General features: G+C 35.7%; 1 protein-coding gene across 1 annotated transcript; it reads right to left on the bottom strand.

Annotated features, from left to right (window-relative positions):
- Positions 1-316: 316 nt before the first annotated feature.
- LOC127097549 (uncharacterized) lies at positions 317-22752 on the bottom strand. Its single transcript, XM_051036041.1, has 22 exons — positions 22566-22752; positions 21967-22461; positions 20931-21271; positions 20051-20702; positions 19825-19911; positions 19393-19439; positions 18480-18589; positions 18299-18399; positions 17154-17246; positions 16295-16378; positions 15447-15530; positions 14527-14595; positions 11760-11819; positions 10971-11042; positions 10182-10289; positions 9913-9989; positions 9092-9175; positions 2946-3057; positions 2770-2859; positions 1963-2028; positions 1661-1756; positions 317-964 (listed from the first exon to the last, which is right to left on the bottom strand). The coding sequence occupies exons 1-22, from the start codon at positions 22617-22619 to the stop codon at positions 836-838; spliced, it is 3111 nt and encodes a 1036-aa protein (XP_050891998.1). The 5' UTR covers positions 22620-22752; the 3' UTR covers positions 317-835.
- Between the last annotated feature and the right edge of the window lie 195 nt (positions 22753-22947).

The raw sequence follows: 22947 nt of genomic DNA, 5'->3' as shown, positions 1-22947 counted from the left end.
GAGGAAACTTTATATCCTAAAAAAGTACGAAACGAAATGTAATTGCAAAATCAAGCGTCGAAGCAGAGTATATGACCATGACAATGGCAACATGTGAACTAATTTTATTAAAACAGTTGTTCAATGAATTTCAAATTGAAGAAATAAGACCAATGACACTTATTTGTGATAAACAAATTGCATTACACATTACTTCAAATTCAATCTTTTATAAAAGGATCAAACATATTAAGATAGTCTATCACTTTGTCAGAGAGAAGACCGAGTCAAGCTTGAGCATATAAGTCAAATGCACTAAAGAGAATATTCCCTAATATATTCTAGAATAGAGTGGGATATTTATGTAATTAATATCATGATATGTATTTTTTTTATATAATTCATCTTCCCTGTGTTATTCACCACACGGTTTAATCTAAATGTCTCTTAGTTTCACTTATTTCAACAACTTCTATCAAATAAATGAATTGATCAGCCTATATATATACACAGCCAAAAGAATACATGGAAGAAAAAAAATGATGAACAACCACTAAACTACTATTAATAGTATACATTTGGCTCCATAGATGAATCTTCATTTGGCTCCATAAAAGAATCTTCCATGACTTGTCTAGACCGAGAATTACAGCTCAAACTACTAGTAATAGTATACATTCGGCTCCATATATGAATCATCATTTGGCTCCATAAAGAATCTTCCATGACTTGTCTGGACTGAGAATTGCAGCTCTTTGTTGCTAATCGATGAACATAAATAATTGCTTATTGTATAAGTTGATATTGATAATCGCGTGAAAACTCTGAACTCATTCTAGTGATCAAGGTCAAAATTTTAGAAAACTTCAATAGCTTCAACTTCTTCAGTTTTAGGTTTGCCTTTAGGCCGACCAACTTGTCTCACATCACTGCCTGATAAAAGTTCCAGGGCCTTTTCCAAGGTGATTTCACTTGGCTTCATATTCTGCATATAAATTTAAAGGGGAAAAAATCAAGGATCATACTCAGCTAAATTTACTGATGTGTCATTAAATTAGTGCACATGCAACTTTGCAAAACAAACATTGGTAGTCATAACAGGAGCGCTAAGCTATTTTAAAATAAGTTAAATAATATATATTATCAGACGGAAAGATCTAATTAATTTTTATCTATTGAGTTGCTCAATTTGATTCCAGTTTAGTTTTGACATTGCAGTTGGTCAAATTGATTTGGAAGAACAATTTCCTTCATTGTCTAAATTTTGTCAAAATGGAAAATTATTTATAGAAGTGTCCTCGTGCTCTTTATAAAAATATATTGGTTGCAAGAAAAACACAGGCACGCCTAGCAAGCATGTCTGACCTTACTTGCTCATGCTAACATCTCATTTCCTTTTCTGAATCACAAATTTAACTTATTGAAGCAACCTACCTCAAAAAAAAAGTTATGTTTTTTCTATAAATTTCTGAAGACTTTGGTCGTGCATGTTATCCCCGTCTCAAATCATATTATTTTCAAAAATTATATTTTCCCCAGATTTTAACTTCATGAAAATATTTTCTTTTCTTACACTAATGCTTTTACTTACAATATAATTTTGCTGCTAAAGTCTCTTCCAGGGTGGCAAAGACATGAAGGAAATAAAATCTTGATAAAAATAATGAAACTACAAGAATACCTTAGGAACGGGAGCAATTTTGTGTCGATGTCTAATAGAATAACCAGCCTTTGCAACCTTTAATATGATAGGATGTTCATCCTTAGGATGCTTACCCTAATCAAGAACAAAATATTTACAAAATTAGCAACGCCAAAAAGTTGCCTTGCATTTATCATATTCACAAGATATTATGACAAGATATTATTGCGACATCAAGATTGTCTTACATCCCAACTATATAATCATAATAAAATCATTTGTCAAAAATTGACATGCAAAATCAACATGACAAATAGCTTAACACAAACTGAGAAACATACCAATGTCAATGGATATTGTAGCAACGCAAGTGCATCTTCAAGTGTGACAGAGTCCAAATCCTTTACCTGAAACATCCCAAACTCTATGACTCCTTTCCTTTTGTTGGAAGATATAATAATTGGTCAGCTTGCACAATTAGCTATTTAACCCATGATCCTTATAAAACAGAGAACGTATTAACCATACCAGCAATTGCACAAATGCAATCCGATCACACAAACTCATAAAGGGAAGAGAGAACTTTTTGCAAAATTGAAAAAAAAATTGTCACAATATTCAACATATACTTTGAATATAATTCTACCAATTTGATTTCAACAATCAAGACCAAGAAAAGATAATTTTAGACAAAAGTGATGGTCCCTGCCCTTACAAAATGACATCATCACAATTCATATAGTAGATGGCTGAAAAGATAGAATATGGTTAAGTAACAGTATGCAGTAAAATAATAACCAAACTTGGTTTTGTAAATTGAATCAATTACCTTCAAGTATTGTTCAGAAAACTACATTAGCGTTTTTTAAAATCCTAACATTCATATTGTCTTTTTTATCAAGACTCAATACAAGTAAGCTGTACCTAGATGACCTTTCTAATTTCCATAAGTCCTACCAATTCCTTCATTAAAGGAAATGTAAACGTATAATACTATTAGAACACTGCACAATATGGGGGCGTACAAGAAAAATGAGATAGACATACTTCTTCATGCCATTGATACAAACTATTATAATACCTCATATTGATGGCCTAAAAAATAAGCTAAACTGCCTCAAAAAGTTGAAAATGACAGTGTGACATACATGAGGAACAGAGGCTCTTTTAGGTATGTATCCCTTCCTGTCTTCTCCGAGCTGAACATAGATTCCATAAGGACCACTTTTCAAAAGAATCTGAAAACATACAACAGTTAGCAGTTCGAACAAGTCAAATCACACCAGTCCATTAAAACATACAGCAGAGCCAAGGTTAAGCAAACCTTTTCATTTGAACCACTATTAAAACCTAGGAGTTTTGGTTCCTCTATCATAGTGTTTGGCTCCGGTGTATCTTCCTCCTCCTCATCGGCATATAATGTTTTAGCAATGTACCTGTTTTCAACAAGAACAAGTGCCTCGCATGAATTTGTAATTTCCAACAATGAAGTGTTTCACAAGGAAAAAGTGCGGGTAATGAGGAGAAGAAAAATAGTAGTTTCGTTATTATCACATATTAGTGTTCACTCTATAGTGTATTAGTGTACACTCTATAGTGCCACATCAGCACAACTATCTTGCAGTATGTTAGTGTGGGGTGTAGGTTAAGCTAGTGGCACATGATAAGATAAATATATATATATATCCTATCCATTGTAACAGTTCATTTATTAAAAATACAATAACTGAATTCTGTTTTCTCATATCTACTTTCTCTCTCTTCTCTCTCTTTTCTCTCTTCCCTTTTCTCACTCTAATATGGTATCATAGAGCTACGGTTTCATCCATGGCCGCTCCAGCTCCGGCGACCGCCACAACGGCGGCGTCGATGTCAAAATTCCAACTCAAAATTTCTGAGAAACTTGATGAAAAGAACTTCTTGCTATGGCGTCAGCAAGTAGATCCGTTCGTAAAAGCGAACAATCTCCAGGATTATCTCTACTTACGCGATATACCGAATTGTTTTCTTAACGATGACGATCGTGCTTCAAACACGGAAAACCCTGTGTATTGCACATGGATTACGCAAGATCAATGGCTCATGACGTGGCTACAGTCCACACTATCGCCGTCGATTCTTTCACGAGTTCTTGGTTGCGTGCACTCGTACGAACTCTGGGAGCGAATTCTTGCTCACTTTCAAAAACTCACACGTGCGAAAACAAGACAACTGCGTGCGGAACTTAGATCAACAACGCTTGACGATAAATCTGTTAGTGATTATCTGGTTCGAATCAAGGCACTAGTAGATTCGCTTGCCTCGGTGGGAGATCCGGTTCCAGATCAACAACACATTGATGTGATTCTTGAAGGTCTTCCTCAAGATTTTACCCCTGTTATCTCGGTTATTGAGAGCAAATTTGACTTTGTGGAACTTGAAGAAGTGGAAGCCCTTCTTCTAGCACACGAAATGAGATCCAACAAATACAAGAAGAGTTTACAAATGGAGGTAGCTGCTTCAGTGAATCTCACTCAAGCTAATACTCAAACTGAAACAGAGGTTTCTGATGCCAAGAATACTGAACAAGCTGCTAATTCAACACTTTTCTCAAGAGGAAGTCGTGGAGGTGGTCGCAATGGAGGACGTGGCTGTGGAAGAGGCAGGTTCAGCAACATACAGTGTCAGGTCTGCTTCAAGTATGGTCACCTTGCTGTCAACTGCTACCACAGGTTTAATCAGCAATTTCAACCTAATATACCTGCTGATTTTCAATATGTGAATCTGCAAAATTTCTACAATCCGTTTGTGCCTATTGGTGGACCTCAATTTGCTCAGACTATGCCTAACACTTGGTCTCGTCCAAGTTATCAACCAAGACTTGCCCCTATACCTACTCCTCAAACTCAATTCACTCCCAATGCTATGATTGCCAACACTGGTTCAGCGCCAAGCAGCTCTTGGTTTCCAAACTCAGGTGCTTCTTTTCATGTCACCAATGCTTCTCAAAACATACAGCAGTCCACACCTTTTGAAGGTCCAGATCAGATCTTCATTGGTAATGGTCAAGGTTTGCAAATTCACTCTTCAGGCTCTTCATTTTTTCCCTCTCAATCTCAACCTTATACCTCATTAGCTCTCCATAATTTATTGCATGTCCCCTCCATCACTAAGAATCTCATCAGTGTCAGTAAGTTCTGCCTTGATAATAATGTGTTTTTTGATTTTCATTCTGACATGTGCTATGTCAAATCTCAGGCTTCCAATGACATTCTGCTCCAAGGTCGTGTAGGAAAAGATGGTCTCTACCAATTTCCTCACCTTCAGCTCCTTAAGTCTCCTAAAACAAACCAAGTCTCTTGTCTCATCCTAGGCTCAAGTGTTCCTGTTTCCAGCACTAGTGATAGGGTTTCTCATTCTAGTCAAAATGTATCAGGAAATAATTCATGTAACTCCCAATTTACTTGGCATTTACGCCTTGGTCACCCTAATAAAAACACTATGAAACTTGTGTTATCTCAATGTAATATCCCTCTCTCTAATAAAGTTGATTCAATGTTCTGTTCAGCATGCTGTATGGGGAAAGCTCACAGATTGCATTCCCCTCAATCTCAAACACAATATCACACACCTCTTGAATTAATCTTTAGTGACCTGTGGGGCCCAGCTCCAGTCAAATCCTCACAAAACTTCACCTATTATATCACCTTTGTTGATGCATATACAAGATTCACTTGGATCTATATGCTTAAAACCAAATCTGAGGCACTAACCATTTTCAAACAATTTAAAACCATGGCTGAATTACAATTTGGTTTCCCCATTAAATCTGTCCAAATCGATTGGGGTGGTGAATTTCGCCCATTCACCAAGTTTCTTTCTGATCTTGGTATCATACATCGTTTAATTTGTCCACATACTCATCACCAAAATGGTGTTGTTGAGAGAAAACATAGGCACATTGTTGACCTTGGCCTCACCCTTCTCAGTCATGCATCTCTCCCACTCAAATTTTGGGACCATGCTTTCCTAACTGTTGTCTACCTCATAAATCGCCTACCCACCATGTCTCTCAATCACAATATACCCTATACTACCCTGTTTAATCAAAACCTAGATTATAAGTTTCTTAGGGTGTTCGGTTGTGCCTGTTTTCCCTTACTTCGCCCCTATAATCCTCATAAATTTGATTTTAGATCTCATGAGTGCCTCTTTTTAGGGTACTCCACATCTCACAAAGGTTATAAATGCCTATCACCAAGTGGCAGAATTTTCATTTCTAAGGATGTACTTTTTAATGAATCAAGATTTCCATATCATGAATTATTTCCATCTTTTCATTTCTAAGGATGTACTTTTTAATGAATCAAGATTTCCATATCATGAACTATTTCCATCTGCTCAATCTTCCTCCTCCACCTCTACTCCATCTTATTCCTCACCCATAGTCACTCTCACTAATCCTATTCTACCCAATGCTCTTCCTCCTACTGAAGTTCCAGTGAACTCCAGCTCACTTTCTTCCCATTCCAGCCCTATTAATCACTCTGCTGCCCCTATGTCATCTCCCTCTGCACCTACTAGTCCAGTTTCTACTGCAACTCCTCCTTCCCTAATTAATTCTTCAGCCACTGCCCCTTCTTCATCATCTTCTGCAGTTTCTACACCAAGAGATCCTGCACTTCAACCTTTACCTGCCAATTCTCATCCCATGACAACCAGAACCAAGTCTGGTGTCCCTTTACCTCGCCTTAATCCCTCTGTCTTTCTTCTTCATTCTGAGCCTAAGAGTGTTAAAGTTGCACTCCAAGATCCTAAGTGGTTTGCTGCCACGCAAGAGGAGTATAGTGCCTTGGAAAGAAACAAAACCTGGTCATTGGTATCACTGCCTCCTAACAGAAAAACTATAGGGTGCAAGTGGGTTTTTCGTGTCAAAGAAAATGTTGATGGTTCAGTCAACAAATACAAAGCCAGGCTCGTTGCTAAGGGTTTTCATCAAGTCCTTGGGTTTGACTTTAATGAAACCTTTTCCCCTGTTATTAAACCGGTTACCATTCGCATTATTCTCACAGATGGCCAATCCAGCAGCTGGACATTAATAATGCGTTTCTAAATGGTATTCTGGAAGAAGAAGTCTATATGATGCAGCCCCCTTGTTTTTCGTCCAGCAACTCCTCCTTAGTTTGTCGCTTGCACAAGGCCTTGTATGGCCTCAAGCAGGCCCCAAGACAGTGGTTTGAGAGATTGAAAACCACCCTCCTGTCTTTTGGCTTTCAGAACAGCAAGTGTGACACCTCTCTGTTCATCTACAAACATCTAAGTGCTGTTATCTATATGTTGGTCTATGTGGATGATATAATCATCACAGAAAACTCTTCTACTCTCATTCAGCAAGTCACTCACAAACTTCATCAGGTATTTGCTCTTAAGCAACTTGGGGACTTAGATTACTTTCTTGGTCTTGAGGTAAAGAAGCTGCCCAATGGCAACATGCTTCTCACTCAATCCAAATATCTCAGAGATTTGCTTGTCAAGACTGACATGTCTGATTCTAACTCTGTTGCAACACCTATGGCTTCCACTACTAAACTCACCAAAACTGGTTCCGTTGCTTTCTCTGATCCCTCCCACTACAGGTCCATTGTAGGGGCCTTGTAGTATGCTACTATTACCCGTCCTGAGATTTGTTATGCAGTTAATAAAGTGTGTCAATTTATGGCACACCCCTTAGACACTCATTGGCTTGCTGTTAAACGCATTCTGCGCTATCTCAAAGGCACTATTTCCTCTGGGTTGTTATTCACCCCTGCCTCTCCTGCTCAACCTTTCTGTCTCCAAGCCTACTGTGATGCAGACTGGGCTACTGACCCAGATGATAGACGATCCACTTCAGGATCAGCAGTCTACTTAGGTCCCAACTTGATATCTTGGTGGTCCAAAAAGCAAACTGTAGTTGCTCGTTCTAGTGCAGAGGAAGAATATCGTAGTTTAGCCAACACCACAGCTGAGGTCTTGTGGGTTCAGACACTACTAACAGAAATTAAGGTCCCATTTACCACTCCATCTATTTTCTGTGACAATCAAAGTACTGTTGCTATGGCACATAATCCTGTTCTTCATGCAAGAACCAAACACATGGAGATTGACCTCTTCTTTGTGAGAGAAAAGGTCCTCAACAAAACTCTCACTGTTTGTCATATTCATGGTGCTGATCAGAAAGCTGACGTCCTCACTAAACCTCTCTCAAGTTCAAGATTCTTGGAGCTCAGGAGCAAGCTCAACCTGTTTGCCTCAAGTCCAACTTTGCAGCCACCTTGAGCTTGTGGGGGAGTATTAGTGTACACTCTATAGTGTATTAGTGTACACTCTATAGTGCCACATCAGCACAACTATCTTGCAGTATATTAATGTGGGGTGTAGGTTAAGCTAGTGGCACAGGATAAGATAAATATATATATCCTATCCATTGTAACAGTTCATTTATTAAAAATACAATAACTGAATTCTGTTTTCTCAAATCTACTTTCTCTCTCTTCTCTCTCTTTTCTCTCTTCCCTTTTCTCACTCTAATATCACAAGACCCCAAGAGTTGTGCACTTCCACGATTTCAAGAGACCATAAAGTAATACATGTATTGCATATCTAATGTCTATGCAATTTTAGGAGTAACAGAGTATACTAGGGAGCCCCATGGATCAAGTGGTACAATTTGAAGGGTGAAAAACAAGGGAGATTCCAACACAAGATCTTGGAGGGAGGGTTTGGACAGCCACAATGAAGTGCGAATGATATGTGGAACAAGATGGCACTAGGGATTAGAAAAGTAGCTAAAAGACATTGGTAGAACCAAGAGGTTTTGGACCTAGGGATAAGAATCGTAGTGGTGGGATGAAGGTGCTCGGGGTAAAGTTAGACTAAAAAAGGAATGTTTTAAAGAATGGTCTAGGTGTAAAAATGCCGAAACTTGGAAAAAGTATAAGAAAGCTAAGAAAGAGACCAAGAAGGCGGTGAATAAAGTGAGAACCTAAATTTTTGACGGGATTATACCAATCTTTAGGAACCAAGGAGGGATAAAAATCTATATATAGGTTTGGTAAGGGAAGAGAAAGAAAGACAAGAGATTTGGATTGAGTGAAGTGTGTTAAAGATAAAGAAGGCAAAGTCTTGGTTCAGGAAAAGGATATAAAGGATAGGTGGAGTTTGAGAACTTTGCATGTCATTTTATAATAAACCCAAAATAGTTGCACGTTAGACCACACTATTTTCTTGTATCATAAGAATCAAACTATACAGGAACTATGATTTCTTTGCATCAAGGAAACATAATTAACCACCATTCTTTCAATTGTGTAAAGTGGAATATAAGTTCACCGTTGTGTCAAAATCACACAACAGTAAATGTGAAGTTGATAACTCAGAACCTACAAACCAGATATGTAGTATAATACTCATTGCAGAACCTACAAACCAAATATGTAGTATAATACTCACTTGCACCTCGGATGCTGATCGCAACCTATAAAGTAGCCGCTACCAAATCTACTTACTCTAAATATCAGCGTGCCTTCCATACAACTGAAACAAGCCAAATCATAAGTTATCAAGAGAATATCTGACAAACAAATCTAGCAGCATATAATGAATGTAGTCAATAAATCATTTTCTACAAATAAAATCAGCATAATAACATTCACAACAAAAAATCCACCCCAGTATAACTAGAACATTACAAGAAGAGTTCGTATGATTTATATTCTTCTGGGTCAACAAATACCATTTACTTGGAAAAGATGTATCAGTGGATGATGGAATGTCAAATAAATTTCATAACAAATATGTATTGATATTCTTACTTTAACAGTTGGACAGTAGGGTACGCACACTTATCTTGTTATCATCTTTTACCACAGCATAAACATAGCATCGTGAGGATGTGATACACATGGTGAGATTAAGGGGGGCAATTCGTTACAGATTATAAAAAAAGTGATTTTAATATACAATTATTTAGAAATCAATTTTGAGATTTTTTAAAAATGAAGAAACTGGTGTTTGATTACCATAATAAAATCACATTTTCTTTTAAAATGTTATAAAAAATTATTTTATGGAGAAACTACTCCATACAACTTCTCATTTGAAGCAGTTTTTTTTTTTTTTTTTTGCGTATTCTTATTTTTTTAAAATCTTAACAAATGGATGAAAACTTCTAAAAGTAATTACTTTATTTTTAAAAATTGATTTTTGCACTAAACAAGCTGTAACAAATGGACTCTAATATTTTTACTACTTCCGCCCATACTGTGGCTTACCTTGGACACGACCGACTCTTATCTGGGAGAGAACCAAATAAATAATCCACAAATTTTTTTTCTAACATCTTCTCAACCTGCAAGTATAAAATCATTCATGAATAGATAAGATGAAAAACATATGCTGCACATTTTGTTTCCAGGCTATCATAGTCACTAACAGCTATGCAAACATAGAAAGTGCATTTAAAACATTGCCAGGTGAGCATATCAAGAAAAACATAATTTGAGAACCCCAAATGAGCATTGCGCAAAGAGAAAATACACACCTGATGAGTATGAACATTAGAAGTACGCTCACAATATGATATAAACCGAGTCCAATAATCTCCTAGGAGGCCTTTCCATTTGGTTATTCCAGCAGAAACATTATCAAGCTGAATTAAAAATTAGGCACATTTCTATTAAAGAAACTTGGGTATCAGATAACAATGACCAACTAGCTCCAACACTAAACAAAAAATTCAAATAAAAACAATGGGGGCATGGAAGGAGTCAACAAATATTTTAAAAATACAAAATAAAAGTAAACAAACTTGGGTATCAGATAAAGATTGCAATAGTAGTAGAAATATACAGCTTTAGCCATTAGGGGTATAAAATCCTATTCCCATGAATGATATATATATATATATATATATATATATATATATATATATATATATATATATATATATATATATATATATATATATATATATATATATATTCCTAGGAATATTTTTAAAATTTATCTTAGCTTTAAAAAAAATGAGGTGGAACTGGAAGTTAGAGTTGGTTGAGTTCTAAAATAATTTTTTATTGTGAAAATACAAAATTCACACCCTTCACGGGAATGAAAAAGAGGGAAAGCATGAGCAAAATGAATTCCTGAGAATCCATGAGTAAAGTAGATAACTGGGAATCGATGATAGCTGGGAAAAAAATTTCAAAACATGTAAATATAAATAATATCCAAGCCTACTTTCCTATAGTGTTTTTGCATAACTTGAAAGGAATATGATCTAAAATACATATACAGAGATCAAGTGGGGAGGGGACACAATCAAAGTAGATACCTCAGTTTCCATATCAGCAGTGAAACTGTAGTCTGTGACCTCTGAAAAATGATGCGACAGAAAAGCTGAAACCTAAATATCACCCAAAAACATCATAAACCCCATCACATATTTCACTTCTACAGAGAAAAAGATAACTGAAAACGGACAAGATTATCATTAGTTAAGTCGAGTACAATATGAAACCAAAAGGACTAGTCTATTTAATTTATAATAAATAATAATGATCACATTCCTAATGCATCTCATGAGCAGAAGATATTTGTGGGGAATTAAATACAAAAGGCTCATTGATGAGGTAGAGGGATTCTCGCTCAATAAGAATACTGAGGAAAGCATACATAATTCGAAGTTGTACAAATCTGCATAATATGCAAATTCAGCCATGCTTTCTAATGATAAGAATACTGAGGAATATAGCAGTATTTATTTAATTTTAAAATGTGTAGACAAAAGGAAAAAAAAGCCCGGAGATGATGATAAAAAGAGCACAGAACCAATCATATATCAGATAAATTGCATTTATTACTAATTATGAGAATTCAATATGTGGGAATATGTGTAAGCGTTGTAGCTTGAAATTAGAGGGACTATAATCTATGCATAGCAAGGAAAAAGCTTCAGAGAGAAGATATAAATCAATTGATTCCAAAAATTCAAGCTACTAAAAGCAAGACCAACATCACTTGGAGTCTTCTTTTACCGTATATTAACAACATAGTACAACAATAGGAGTGGTATTTTCATCCCAACAAACAATAAATTTAGAGCTTGAAGCTCAAAGCTTACCATGCGACCACGAAATTCTGGAAAGAGAACACGATTTTTCACTGTCACGTAGTTTCTATCCTGAAGCAACAAACAAGAGAGGGCTAATAATTCTTTCAAACATATATTTAAAAATTAAGGAAGGCAATGCCATAAAATTTCAATGCAAGATGCAGTAAATATGTTGAAATAAAGAGAGTGAGAGATAGTAGCCACGAGGAAATTCCAGTGATAGCAGCCACAAGCAAATTCCACAAGACTTAAATTTAGTTTTAGAAGGGGAGAATATAAAAAGGTAAATCTTGGATAAACAAAATCCATTTCTCAATTCATTTTGGAAATTATTGTTCCAATGGATAACTATCATTGTGTCACAACAACTCAATAAAGACCAAATTGGAAGTCACAAACTATGACATGTATGAGTTGATAGATAAGTTGTTGTGTGTTACTTTATTATGACCCATGACAGGACATTATAATGTCATAGGATTCATATAGCCAATCTCAGCTAGTGGGAATAGGCTTTGGTCGTATCAGGTCATATATCCTGAAGGTTTCTCTTATGTGCAGGCTTTGGTTTTGCCTGGAACTTCAACCTGGTGAAGCAGTGGAACCAATGTGTTTTGTTAAACAGTTTTTTCCAGTGCGTGAGAGAATATAAATTATCGAAAGACTTTATTTTCTTCAGATTACTGACAGATGTCAGTCAGTTATTACGTTTTTTGTTCTGATTCCTTATTTTTCTTTTTCACCAGCAGACTTACTTTTATCTTGTTCTTTCACCCAGCAGATAGATTTTTCTTATTTCTTCTTGTTTTTTACTGTCCAGCTGCCTCTGCTTAATTGGCTTTTGTTGGTAGTGTTGAGAATCCCACATCAGATCATGTGGTCTGAAAATGAATTTATAATTAAAAGGCGTCCCTCACCTACAAGTCGGCTTTGTAGTGGTTGAGTTAGCCCAACCAAAACTCTAAGATACTATCTGAGCCTTTCCAAGATTTGTTGAACTATCCGCTATCGGACCAATGATTGAGGTCACATTCCAAATGTCTAGTCCTAGGTGTGAGGAGGGTGTTGAGAGTTCCACGTCAATCGAATGAGAAATGGCCAGAAAATGAGTTTATAAATGAGTCCCCTGTAAGACAATTTTTTATTTCTCTTTATTTTGTTTTGGTCTGGTAGCCAAATGGTCACCTTAAAAGTGAATAAGTGGAGTGCCGCAGGTTCAAACCTGCACCCTTTGTGAGTTGTCTTTATGGGAAGACTTTTTATTTCTACTTATGAGAATTATATGAATTGACATCATTTGAGCTACCAGAATTTTATATCCATAATGATTGCAATACTTCGAGCTTTGCTTGTCTAGTGCTCTCTCCGCCTCAGAAGAATTCTTGCCTAGTGCTTTCACAAAAATCCCTCCAAGAAAAGAACACTCCCATCATGGATCGCTTGACATTTGAAGAATATATCGAACTAGAAATCCAATCCCAATATGATCAATCAAATGAGAAGATCTTATTTATGTTTCGAAGGCCGATTCTTAACAAATATACCTATTTGAATGCATGTCATGAAGAAAAGAATGCCCGGTCTGTGGCAACCTGTAATGGGTGTCACAATTAAACCGGTGGATAATGGAATCACTGCTTTGATGGCCATGTACTCATCCTAGAAGTGCTCCCAGATGAAGGTATTCCAAGCAAGTGTCTGTTATTCGATGTCCCTTTCTGGATACAAATCCACCAAATCCCTGTGGGGCTTATGTCTGTAGATAGGGAAACAACTGGGAAATTCCATTGCCGAACTTATAGACTACAAAGAGAGAAATAACTCAAACTTCTTGAAGACCTACATGCAAATTAGGGTAACAAGAGAAATAACTCAAACTTCTTGAAGACCTACATGCAAATTAGGGTGCTGAAAGATGTCAGGAAACTGCTAAAAAGAAGAAAGAAGATCAGAATAAAGAGAGGAGAAATAGTTGACGTGCCGAACCCTACCACCGCTATATTATTCCGCTATAGCAGTGCTATACCATGCTATTGACAACATAGAAGCATTCTGTTTTTCTGTTTTCCAATTCTCTTCTATTTCACTCTGCAGTTTATTAAAGCCTATTTTTATTATTATAGTTGTCATGCCTCTGTCATAGACCACGCCATATTAATATGGTGGGTTTTCCACTAGCCACAAAGAAACGCTACCAACTATTAATAACTGTGACAGTTTGAAATGGCCATGGCATGAGAAGTCAACAATGATTGTGAATCAAATGGACAAGCAGATTTACAGCTAACTATGTTGTTACATAGTATCAGAAAGTAATGTGGAGAGTGTTCAGTTGCATCATAACTGATTTTTTCATTTCACAAAGTTAGTTACAAAAGCTGTTACAGTTTGTCTTTTATAGATCAAACTTAGTGACCTGCAATAGCAGGTAAAGCTTTTGCAAAACTGACACTTGTCAGTTTTGAGGAATACACTATGACTAACCTAGCTTACATTCAATACATAGGAACTGCAATGGGATGAGATAGACTTTTCAATTAATTGAGCCCCTACAGGTTTCTGAGTCAGTGCAGTGTGAAAATGGAACAGCATAGAAAAGAAAAGCCTATGTGATTGAGTTCTTGAAAACTCCTCGGAGAAATCAAGAATGTGATACGGTGTAACTTGTAATCAAGAAAAGCCTATATGACTTGTAACTTAATTGTTAGCCTTGACTTGATATAAGATAGAAATGATACGGTATGATTACGACATTAGACTATCCCCAATCAAATACCTGTAATACTTTTACTGTGCTTGCATATGTTGAAGGTCTTCCAATCCCAAGCTCTTCAAGCCTCTTAATCTATGACATGCAAATATCATAAGGGAAGTTCTAAAAAGAGAATAAAACAGACAAGGTGCAAGAGAAATAAAAGCTCTCTATCTCCTCCTAGCCAGCATAAAGACTACATTTTAAGAATTGAATTCAATATGTAGCAATAGACCTATTTATTCAGATAACATAGAAGTTAATTTAAAATTAAAAATCACAAGTATTTACATGACAAAGAATTCAATATATGCATATGTTGCCATACATATAGTTCAACGAGGAATCAAGATATGAATTCTTTGTAACAAAACTCCAAATGTAGCCTGTCACTAGTAAACAGCCAACCACAAGATTAATAAGTTTATTTTGCGCAATTTTCCATAAAAGTACACTGTTAGAAGGAAAATAAAATCCAAAAAACAAAAGGCAAGCATTAGTAGTATATAAAGTAAAATAAAATCCAGTAAACAAAAGGCAAGCATTAGTAGTATATAAAGTTTACAGTTGAACTGAATCAGGTATTACTCCAACTAAAGGAAATGGGAGTTGTTCATTCATTAAGACCAAAATATTTACAAACCAATAAAATGAAACCTCGTTGACTTACACATCGATCAGAATTGCCTCAAGACATTTAACATAAAAACCAACAATTTTGAAACCTAACAATAGCATTGCTCAAAAGATGTATGTAACAAACTATCAGTTATGTTAAAATGCAATACCTATCTATTCATAATATACAACTCCTGTTAGGATTCTAATAATATCAAGCATAAATTCTACGTACAGTGAAAGATCAGTACCAGCTGAAATCAGTGTAGTCATGGTATATAATATTAATACTCCCTTAAGCATAGCCAAAAGACACAATGACTTACCAATGATGCTTCGGAGTAACGTGGTGGCGGTTGTGTATGGTGCTGACACGCCTCAGTTTGAACAAGATGTAACAGATCATCTGTCTATATAATAAAAGTCAATGAAGGGAAAGGTGTTGCATAACTTATGGCATCAATAAATACTGAAGCATAAATGAATATTAGTTATGCCTAAAATGAAAGCAATCAGGAATTAATTTTAATCTACCCCATTTCCGAATTGATATGTACAACTTTCTGCACAATAAATGGGAACTCACAGACTGGAAATACAAAAAAGATACATAACAAACCTAGCATAAGGCAACGCAAGAACAATTAGCAAAATGATCAGGGAAATTTAGACAGGAAAACACATTCCCGAGCCTCCATTAAAGTTGATCCTTGATATACAATTAAGTCCCCCTATAACCTATTGACTAAGTGATCAAAGTTCAATAATTGCTGCCCCATTCTGTCAAATAAAGGTTAATTTCTGCAAAAGGTAAAATGGACTTCAACATAGACAAACTTTATATCTAAAGGGTTGTTGCATGAGGAAGGAAGGGTAGAGGCAAAAAAAAATTTATCTAATATCTACCTAACAACAAAAGCTTTAAGAGTTGGCTTTCTTAGATTAGAAATATAATAAAATGGAATTTGAAAGGCAAGAAACTAGTAAAATTTACATTTTACAATAGCCCATGCCGTCTTGTTGGTATGTATGCTAAGACCGTCTTTTTAAAAACCCAATGGCCATTGGCAAAGCAACATAAGAAGCCAAGAAAAGCAGTGTATACAAATAAATGGAGAAAGGCGTGAAACTATCTTCAATAGCATAAACAAAAATAAACTTCCATAAATATTACCTTTAAAGAATTTAAAACCTCAAAAGCTACATCATGATTGGATCCGTCACTTTCTCTATCTTGTCCAGCTTCAGTTACAATGTCCTAGGAGTGAAAAAGAACCATACGTAAGTCGGGAACATCGGTTTCACTGTCCTACTTTCTTAAAGGTACATGTGGGCATTCTCTACTTTAGCTTCAATTGATGGAGATACAAAACCATTTGTGGACCTAGAGCTTAAACATTTTGAAGCACTAGTACTTAACAGGAATGTAAAAAAGAAATTGGTTGAAAACAAAATTATGTCACAAACTCACAACATAAAGGATCAAATTCATATTGAATCCAATGTAAATTACATGTATTTCTACACATCAATATAATTTTTGTTTGGATGTGGTTGACTATAGAGTAACTTCAACATAAATATAGCAAACAACATGGAAAATCTTTGCAACATTTCAAGCTTCAATATTAAATATAATGCTCAGGTCATAACATGATCTTGGAGCTAATGTATACTCTGAAGCATATAGCAGGACTTCAAAATATATTCCTTCATAAGCTTAAAATTGGAAATCTACCGGCAATAGATATTTTCCTGGTTGTAGCTAACTGCCAATGAACTGAAAATAATGGCACATGAACTGAAAATAATGGCACATGAACTGAAAATAATACTATAGTCCATCAATAACAATAAAAATAATAACAAATTAACAACAATTAACTTGATCATGATTATCATAATAAGTATAATAAACAAATAAACTGATTATTTGTAGAGCACAATCAACTGGTATATGAATCATTACAAATCACCACAAGGCTAAATAACATCACCTCACAACATAACTTATCTGCAAGAATTAACCGTACCGTAAGAACTGCCCGGTGTCCAGGAAACTCAACCCTTGAGCTAGGAGACCGTAACATAATAGATTGATCAGCATTTCCAATATCAAGTTGTATCTGTAATCAGAAAGACATTAGGAAACATATCTGGTCAAGAATAATAATAATATAATATCAGATTGAAGCACGTAAACTTTAAATGAAAACAAACTATATTTTGAGCTCATATATTTTGTTAATGATCTTTTAGGACAGATAAAATCTAACAATAGAGGAAATTGATCACTTTTAAGATGAGTGAGAGAAAGATAAAAATCAGACCTCAAATTGAAGAACACGCGAATAAGATACAAGAAAAACTAAAAGATAAGGAAAACTAAGGTGCTACTGATATGAAAACACAAGGCATATGTTGGATATTATTGAGCATCATTAGTTTCCTGAACATACTTTCTTTATGTAAATTATTTGTTTTTCTTGTAATCCCTTTAATCAAGGAAGTGATTATATAAGCTTATGTATATAAATTTATGACTCTTTAGAGTCTGTCTCTCACAAAATTAGATCTATTTTTGCTTTATTCTGCAGCTACTTCCTTTTAGAATAAACTGTTTGGTTTTGTGGATCAGGTTCTCTTCACCGATTTCAGAGATTTGGGCTTGCACAAAGAGACCAAATTTTGAGGCATGTTATGTCGTTGCATTTCATTAGTGTTTATAGCTGGAAAGGAATCCTAGAAATTTGAAAGGCACTTGCTCAATTCTAGACTTAATTTGAGACAGAAATTCTTTATAGCCACCCTTAAGTGTTCTACTCATGGTGTATTTAGCACAAGTGGTAATTTCAGACATCAATAGAAAAGATTAGCATGCTTTGTTACATGTTCCAATTTTGCTTTCTTTTCGTAGGAGGATGTCTTATCCTCTTTCTCTATACTTTTCTTTTCCTTACTAAAAAAAAATTCTTGTGGTTCCTTCATAAAAATCTGTTACCACATTACCGTCTAAAAAAGTAGAAAAAAGTTGCTATCACTTCAAAAAGTTTGAACTCTCCTACAGCCATCTCCAAGCAACGAAAAACAACTAGTTTTTTTTTCAAAACAGATGATTGAAAAACTCAACTTTGAACATTTTATACTTTATCTCTCTATGGATATTTTATAATCTAACCTTCTCAAGAATAGCCGGTTCCATCTGACTTGTAACTGTTCTTGACCAAATAAGTGTGTATAGCTTCAAGGATTCATCATCGAGTACCCCAACCAGCGTTGCTGACAAGTCCTCAAGAAGTAATATTGTTAGTTGTGGTTCATGATTGAAGTAAAAATATTATGAAAGAAGCTAGTATTACATGGTAACTTGCATATGTCAGTCGGTCTAATGACTTCATGGGCTTCTTGTGCATTTTTCACCTTTTTAAAATACTTTGGTGGACTTTGTGCAACAAAATTTTGTCCATACCTGCACCCAGAAAATTTAAACACATGGCAAAAATCAAAAACTTGCTTAAACCACAAAATAAGCATTCAAATTTAAATAAAAAATAACCATGCAACTCCAGACAAAATTGCTAGAGTGAAAAGTAACAATAAATGCCTGAAATGTAATTAGAACAGAACTACTCTTTTGATCTCCAAACCACTTTTTTTAATTCCCAACTATACATGTAAATAATTTTCTTGAGTTTCATTTATTTATTTATTAGACCTGTTGAGTAATATTTAGGTATTTTCTTTTCTGTTTCAATTTAAGTATTATAGTTTCACGGTTGTTAGTTAGACTTTAGGGAAATAATACTTTGCAAATAGTTGGGCATATTAAAACTAAACCCTAAAACTGATATGTCTTCTTCTCTCTTATTTCTGCAACCAACCACCACACTGCTGTACCACTTCATCTTTCTCCAGAAAACACCAAATCATGGCCGGAACCGTAAAAGGGGTTTGTTGTATTGAAGCCTGTGTAGCAGTTGCGATGGGCAGATTTGAGTTCAATTTGTGACTGATGGCCGCTCATACAAAATGCAACTCACCAGACTATTGTGTCACAGCAGAGCTCACTACCGCACTGCAAATCCACAATCACACGCAGTAGTGCTGCATTTGACAAAATATGGCTTGCATGTCTATGCAAAAATGTAAGAAACCCTGTATAAGCAAAATAGCTCTGGTCGGTGCATACGAATAAACTGATTTTATATTCAGTAGTATTGAAGCTCTGGTCGCAAGCATAAAGAGAAATGAGTATGGAGATGCACACATCACCTTTCAATGATAAGGGAGCGAATACTGGCAACAGCTTCATCAGAAATCTAAGAAAAAAAAACTCCAAGTATTAAAAATAGAAACGATCATCCACAAACAAAATTATTGGAGTGACAGAAAGATACTCTAAATAAACATAAATGACATCCACATGAGTGAATCCCCTAGTAAAAAACAAAATTGCAGTCTCATGTAGAAGATAGCAGGAGATTAGTGGTGACATTTAATTAGCCAAGATTTGTGACATAATTGTTATAGAAAAGCAATGTTAAATACGGTAAATAGTTATACAGCACAAGAAGAAGGATATATTTCGAGAAGACATGGTTGGCTGGCTTCCATGGACAATTAAAAATATAATGTATAACACAATGCCCAGAGAGAGTAGTTAATAACATTTCACCATATTTATGCAACCCGAGTGATACCTACATGGAGTCCATCAGTTCTGACGAATGTTATCAAACCCACTGCTACACCATTAGGCAGTTCAACTCCCTCGTAGAGTTTCTGTGCGAGCTGCATTAATAATTCAATAGAAATTAATGATAAAAAATGTAAACATAATTTCAGAGGAAAACCAGATATTGTTCATTATAGCCATGGTTATGTCCACGTCAAGTAGGAAAATAGAATAGGAACAAATTAAAATTAGTACCTTCATTGTGTGACTAGCTGAGAAATTCAATTTGTTTGCAGCATCTTGCTGAAGTGTTGATGATATATAAGGTGTTGGAGGATTTCTTCTAACTTTGTGTCTTTTTAGGCTAATAACCCGAAACTCTGCAGAGTTTATTTTGCCTTTAACGTCACTTGCCTCCCCACCAGAAGTAATCGAAAATTGATTCAACTTGTTTGAATCAAAACTAGTCAGGTGAGCAAGAAATGTTAAGTCCTTGTTTAATCTCCGCTCTTTAATGTTAAACTTGGCCTCCATAGTCCAATACTCCTTGGGTTTAAATTGATCAATTTCCATTTCCCTATCACATATAAGAGAAAGTGCAGCAGATTGAACTCTTCCTGCTGATTGGCAACCCGGTAACTTCCTCCATAGTAATGGTGAAATGTTAAACCCAATCAAATAATCAAGGGCTCTCCGTGCAAGGTACGCATGAACCAAATTCACATCAATCTCTCGTGGTGCTTGCAAAGCAGTTTTTATAGCTTTCTCAGTTATTTCATGAAAGACAACTCTAGCCAGAAAGATATTATCGTGCAGAGCTCCCTGTTGTTGTAACATCTCAATAATGTGCCAGGCAATAGTCTCTCCCTCGCGATCAGGATCAGATGCCAGAATAAGAGTTTCTGCTCTGTGAAACAAAATAAAAATGAAATAAGCAAGAGACAGGTTGTCGACACTTGTCCATAAAAGCGTAGAAATGAAGCAATACATTGCAATTAATCATGATTAATTTGCTTCACTGTAATAACATAACATCATAATGAACAGCAACCATGAATAGTGCGCACCCACAAAGAATTATACTAATGTAGCAAACCAATGCTGCTGGAAAACTAGAGCGGATGTGAGAACGTACCCGTTCAATGCAACATTGATGCTCTTTAGGTGAGTCCAGGCAGATGATGGAACTTCCCAAACCATACTAAAATCATTGTCGGGCCGCACAGATCCAGACCTTGCAGCCAAGTCTCTTACATGACCATAGCTTGGCAAGACCTTATACATATCGCCAAGGTATCTCTGAATAACATTTGCCTTCGTTACAGACTCCACAACAACCACAGACTTTCCCACGGGTGGATACAGTGGTTTTCCCGTAAATTTCCATAGCGGCTTCTCCGGTACATCCTTCTTCTTTGACCTTGTAGAAGTAGAATCATCGTGTACTTCTTTTGAAGTGCTAACGGACAAACTCTCCTGAACAAACTCATGTTAGCATTAATGCATAAAACAAAACCAAGCACTATAGCAATGTTTCAAATTGCTAAGTAGATTACAATATCTCCTTTCCTCTAGGAACATAGGGTTAAATCCAAAAACAAATTGTGAGCCTGTGATGGCACCTTTGGCCACAATACTAAGGCTATGTTTGATGGAATGAAATCATAAACAAGATACCTTATTTGAATTTTTTTTAAAAGGGATATAATGGAATATGATGGAACGAACTCTGTCCCATTCCATCCAACACCTCGTTCTTTCTCCCCCTCTAATATGGGGAATAATAAAAATTGGGGGCATTCGTTGTTCTCCATTTAATCATTAAAATTTCCAAACAATAAATAAACAGGTTTATTCCATGAACTCTACTCCACTCTTTATTAAATATATCCCAACATAAAACCTTTTTACAAAACTCGTAAGCACTACAACAGCATTGAAGCTACAATTTTGTCCCAGTTTCAGTGATTGTATAATAACTATAATATTTAAGCAACCACAATTTAAAACCTTGTACTAATAATATCCATCATTTTTAGAGTCCGACGCAAGTCAGTGTTCCATACAACACTGGCACGTCCATTCAATTGCTTCTAATTTTTTAAATTACTATCCTGTCTTGTGTCAGTAACTAATTAGTTTGTGCTAATACTTCATAGCCAATTACTAACCTTTAAATTAGTCTTCTTCCCTTTGGAAGATGATTTTCTAGAAACTTCTTCAGCAACCACTTGCGACAAATCGGTGGCGTCTTTCTTCTTACTCTGCACCGGCTTCTTCTTCTTCTTTTTAGCAGCGGTAATTTTGGAATTGGACTCTTCACTCAAACCAGTTTTCCCTAAATCCACATTTTCAATTTCTTCGGGAGCTGGTTCACTGGAACTAGCAGCTGGTTTTTCACGAACAGCAACAGATTTTACAGTTTTCTTCCGTTTATTCTTCTCCGGTGCAGCGGCGGACGAGAACGACGAGCTCCTTCCAACGCCATTAGCCGGAAACGGAATACTGACACCATGAACGGACGTGACGGACTTCAATTTAGTGGCATTGTCGAAAACACCTAAATAACGAATGGGAAAACAGTTACGGCTTGCGGCGGCGGCGGAGTTGGATAAGTTAACATTTGGCGGCGAGATTAACTGATTGTGAAACGATCTGAGTTGAAACTGCAAGAGAGTTTAACATGACGTGCAATTATGTTAACGATGAAGCAATTAATTTAAATTTTAAAACAAAAAATAAAGAACAAGTTACGGAGAATTAGAGTGACCATGAAGTGGCGGAGAGTGGTGGCGGAGAAGAATTTCCGGCGAAGGTAAATCATCGTGTTGAGAGATTATTTTAATTTCATTGTATGAGGGGTTTTGGCGAGGAAGAGGGTTTAAGCTATTAACTGCAAACAGCAAAGGGATAGCAGGATTGTATAATTTTGACATATAAAATATTTTAAGGAGAATTTAAATTTAGCATACCCTATATTGGTGTATCTCATGTGTATGATTTATATTTTCTTTTTCATTTAATTGGTTTTAAAAAAAAAATCATTTCAGCTATTTGGTTGTGTTTGTTACAGAAACGTTCCATGTCCTACTAAAGAGAAGTTGGACGATAGAAGCAAAGTAATCTTGATGATTGGGTATCATTGTATAGGT

Source organism: Lathyrus oleraceus, chromosome 6, assembly GCF_024323335.1.
Source record: "Lathyrus oleraceus cultivar Zhongwan6 chromosome 6, CAAS_Psat_ZW6_1.0, whole genome shotgun sequence".
Lineage (NCBI taxonomy): Eukaryota > Viridiplantae > Streptophyta > Magnoliopsida > Fabales > Fabaceae > Lathyrus > Lathyrus oleraceus.
The sequence above is the reverse complement of the archived record's forward strand: the minus strand, read 5'-3'. Positions and strand labels throughout refer to the sequence as shown.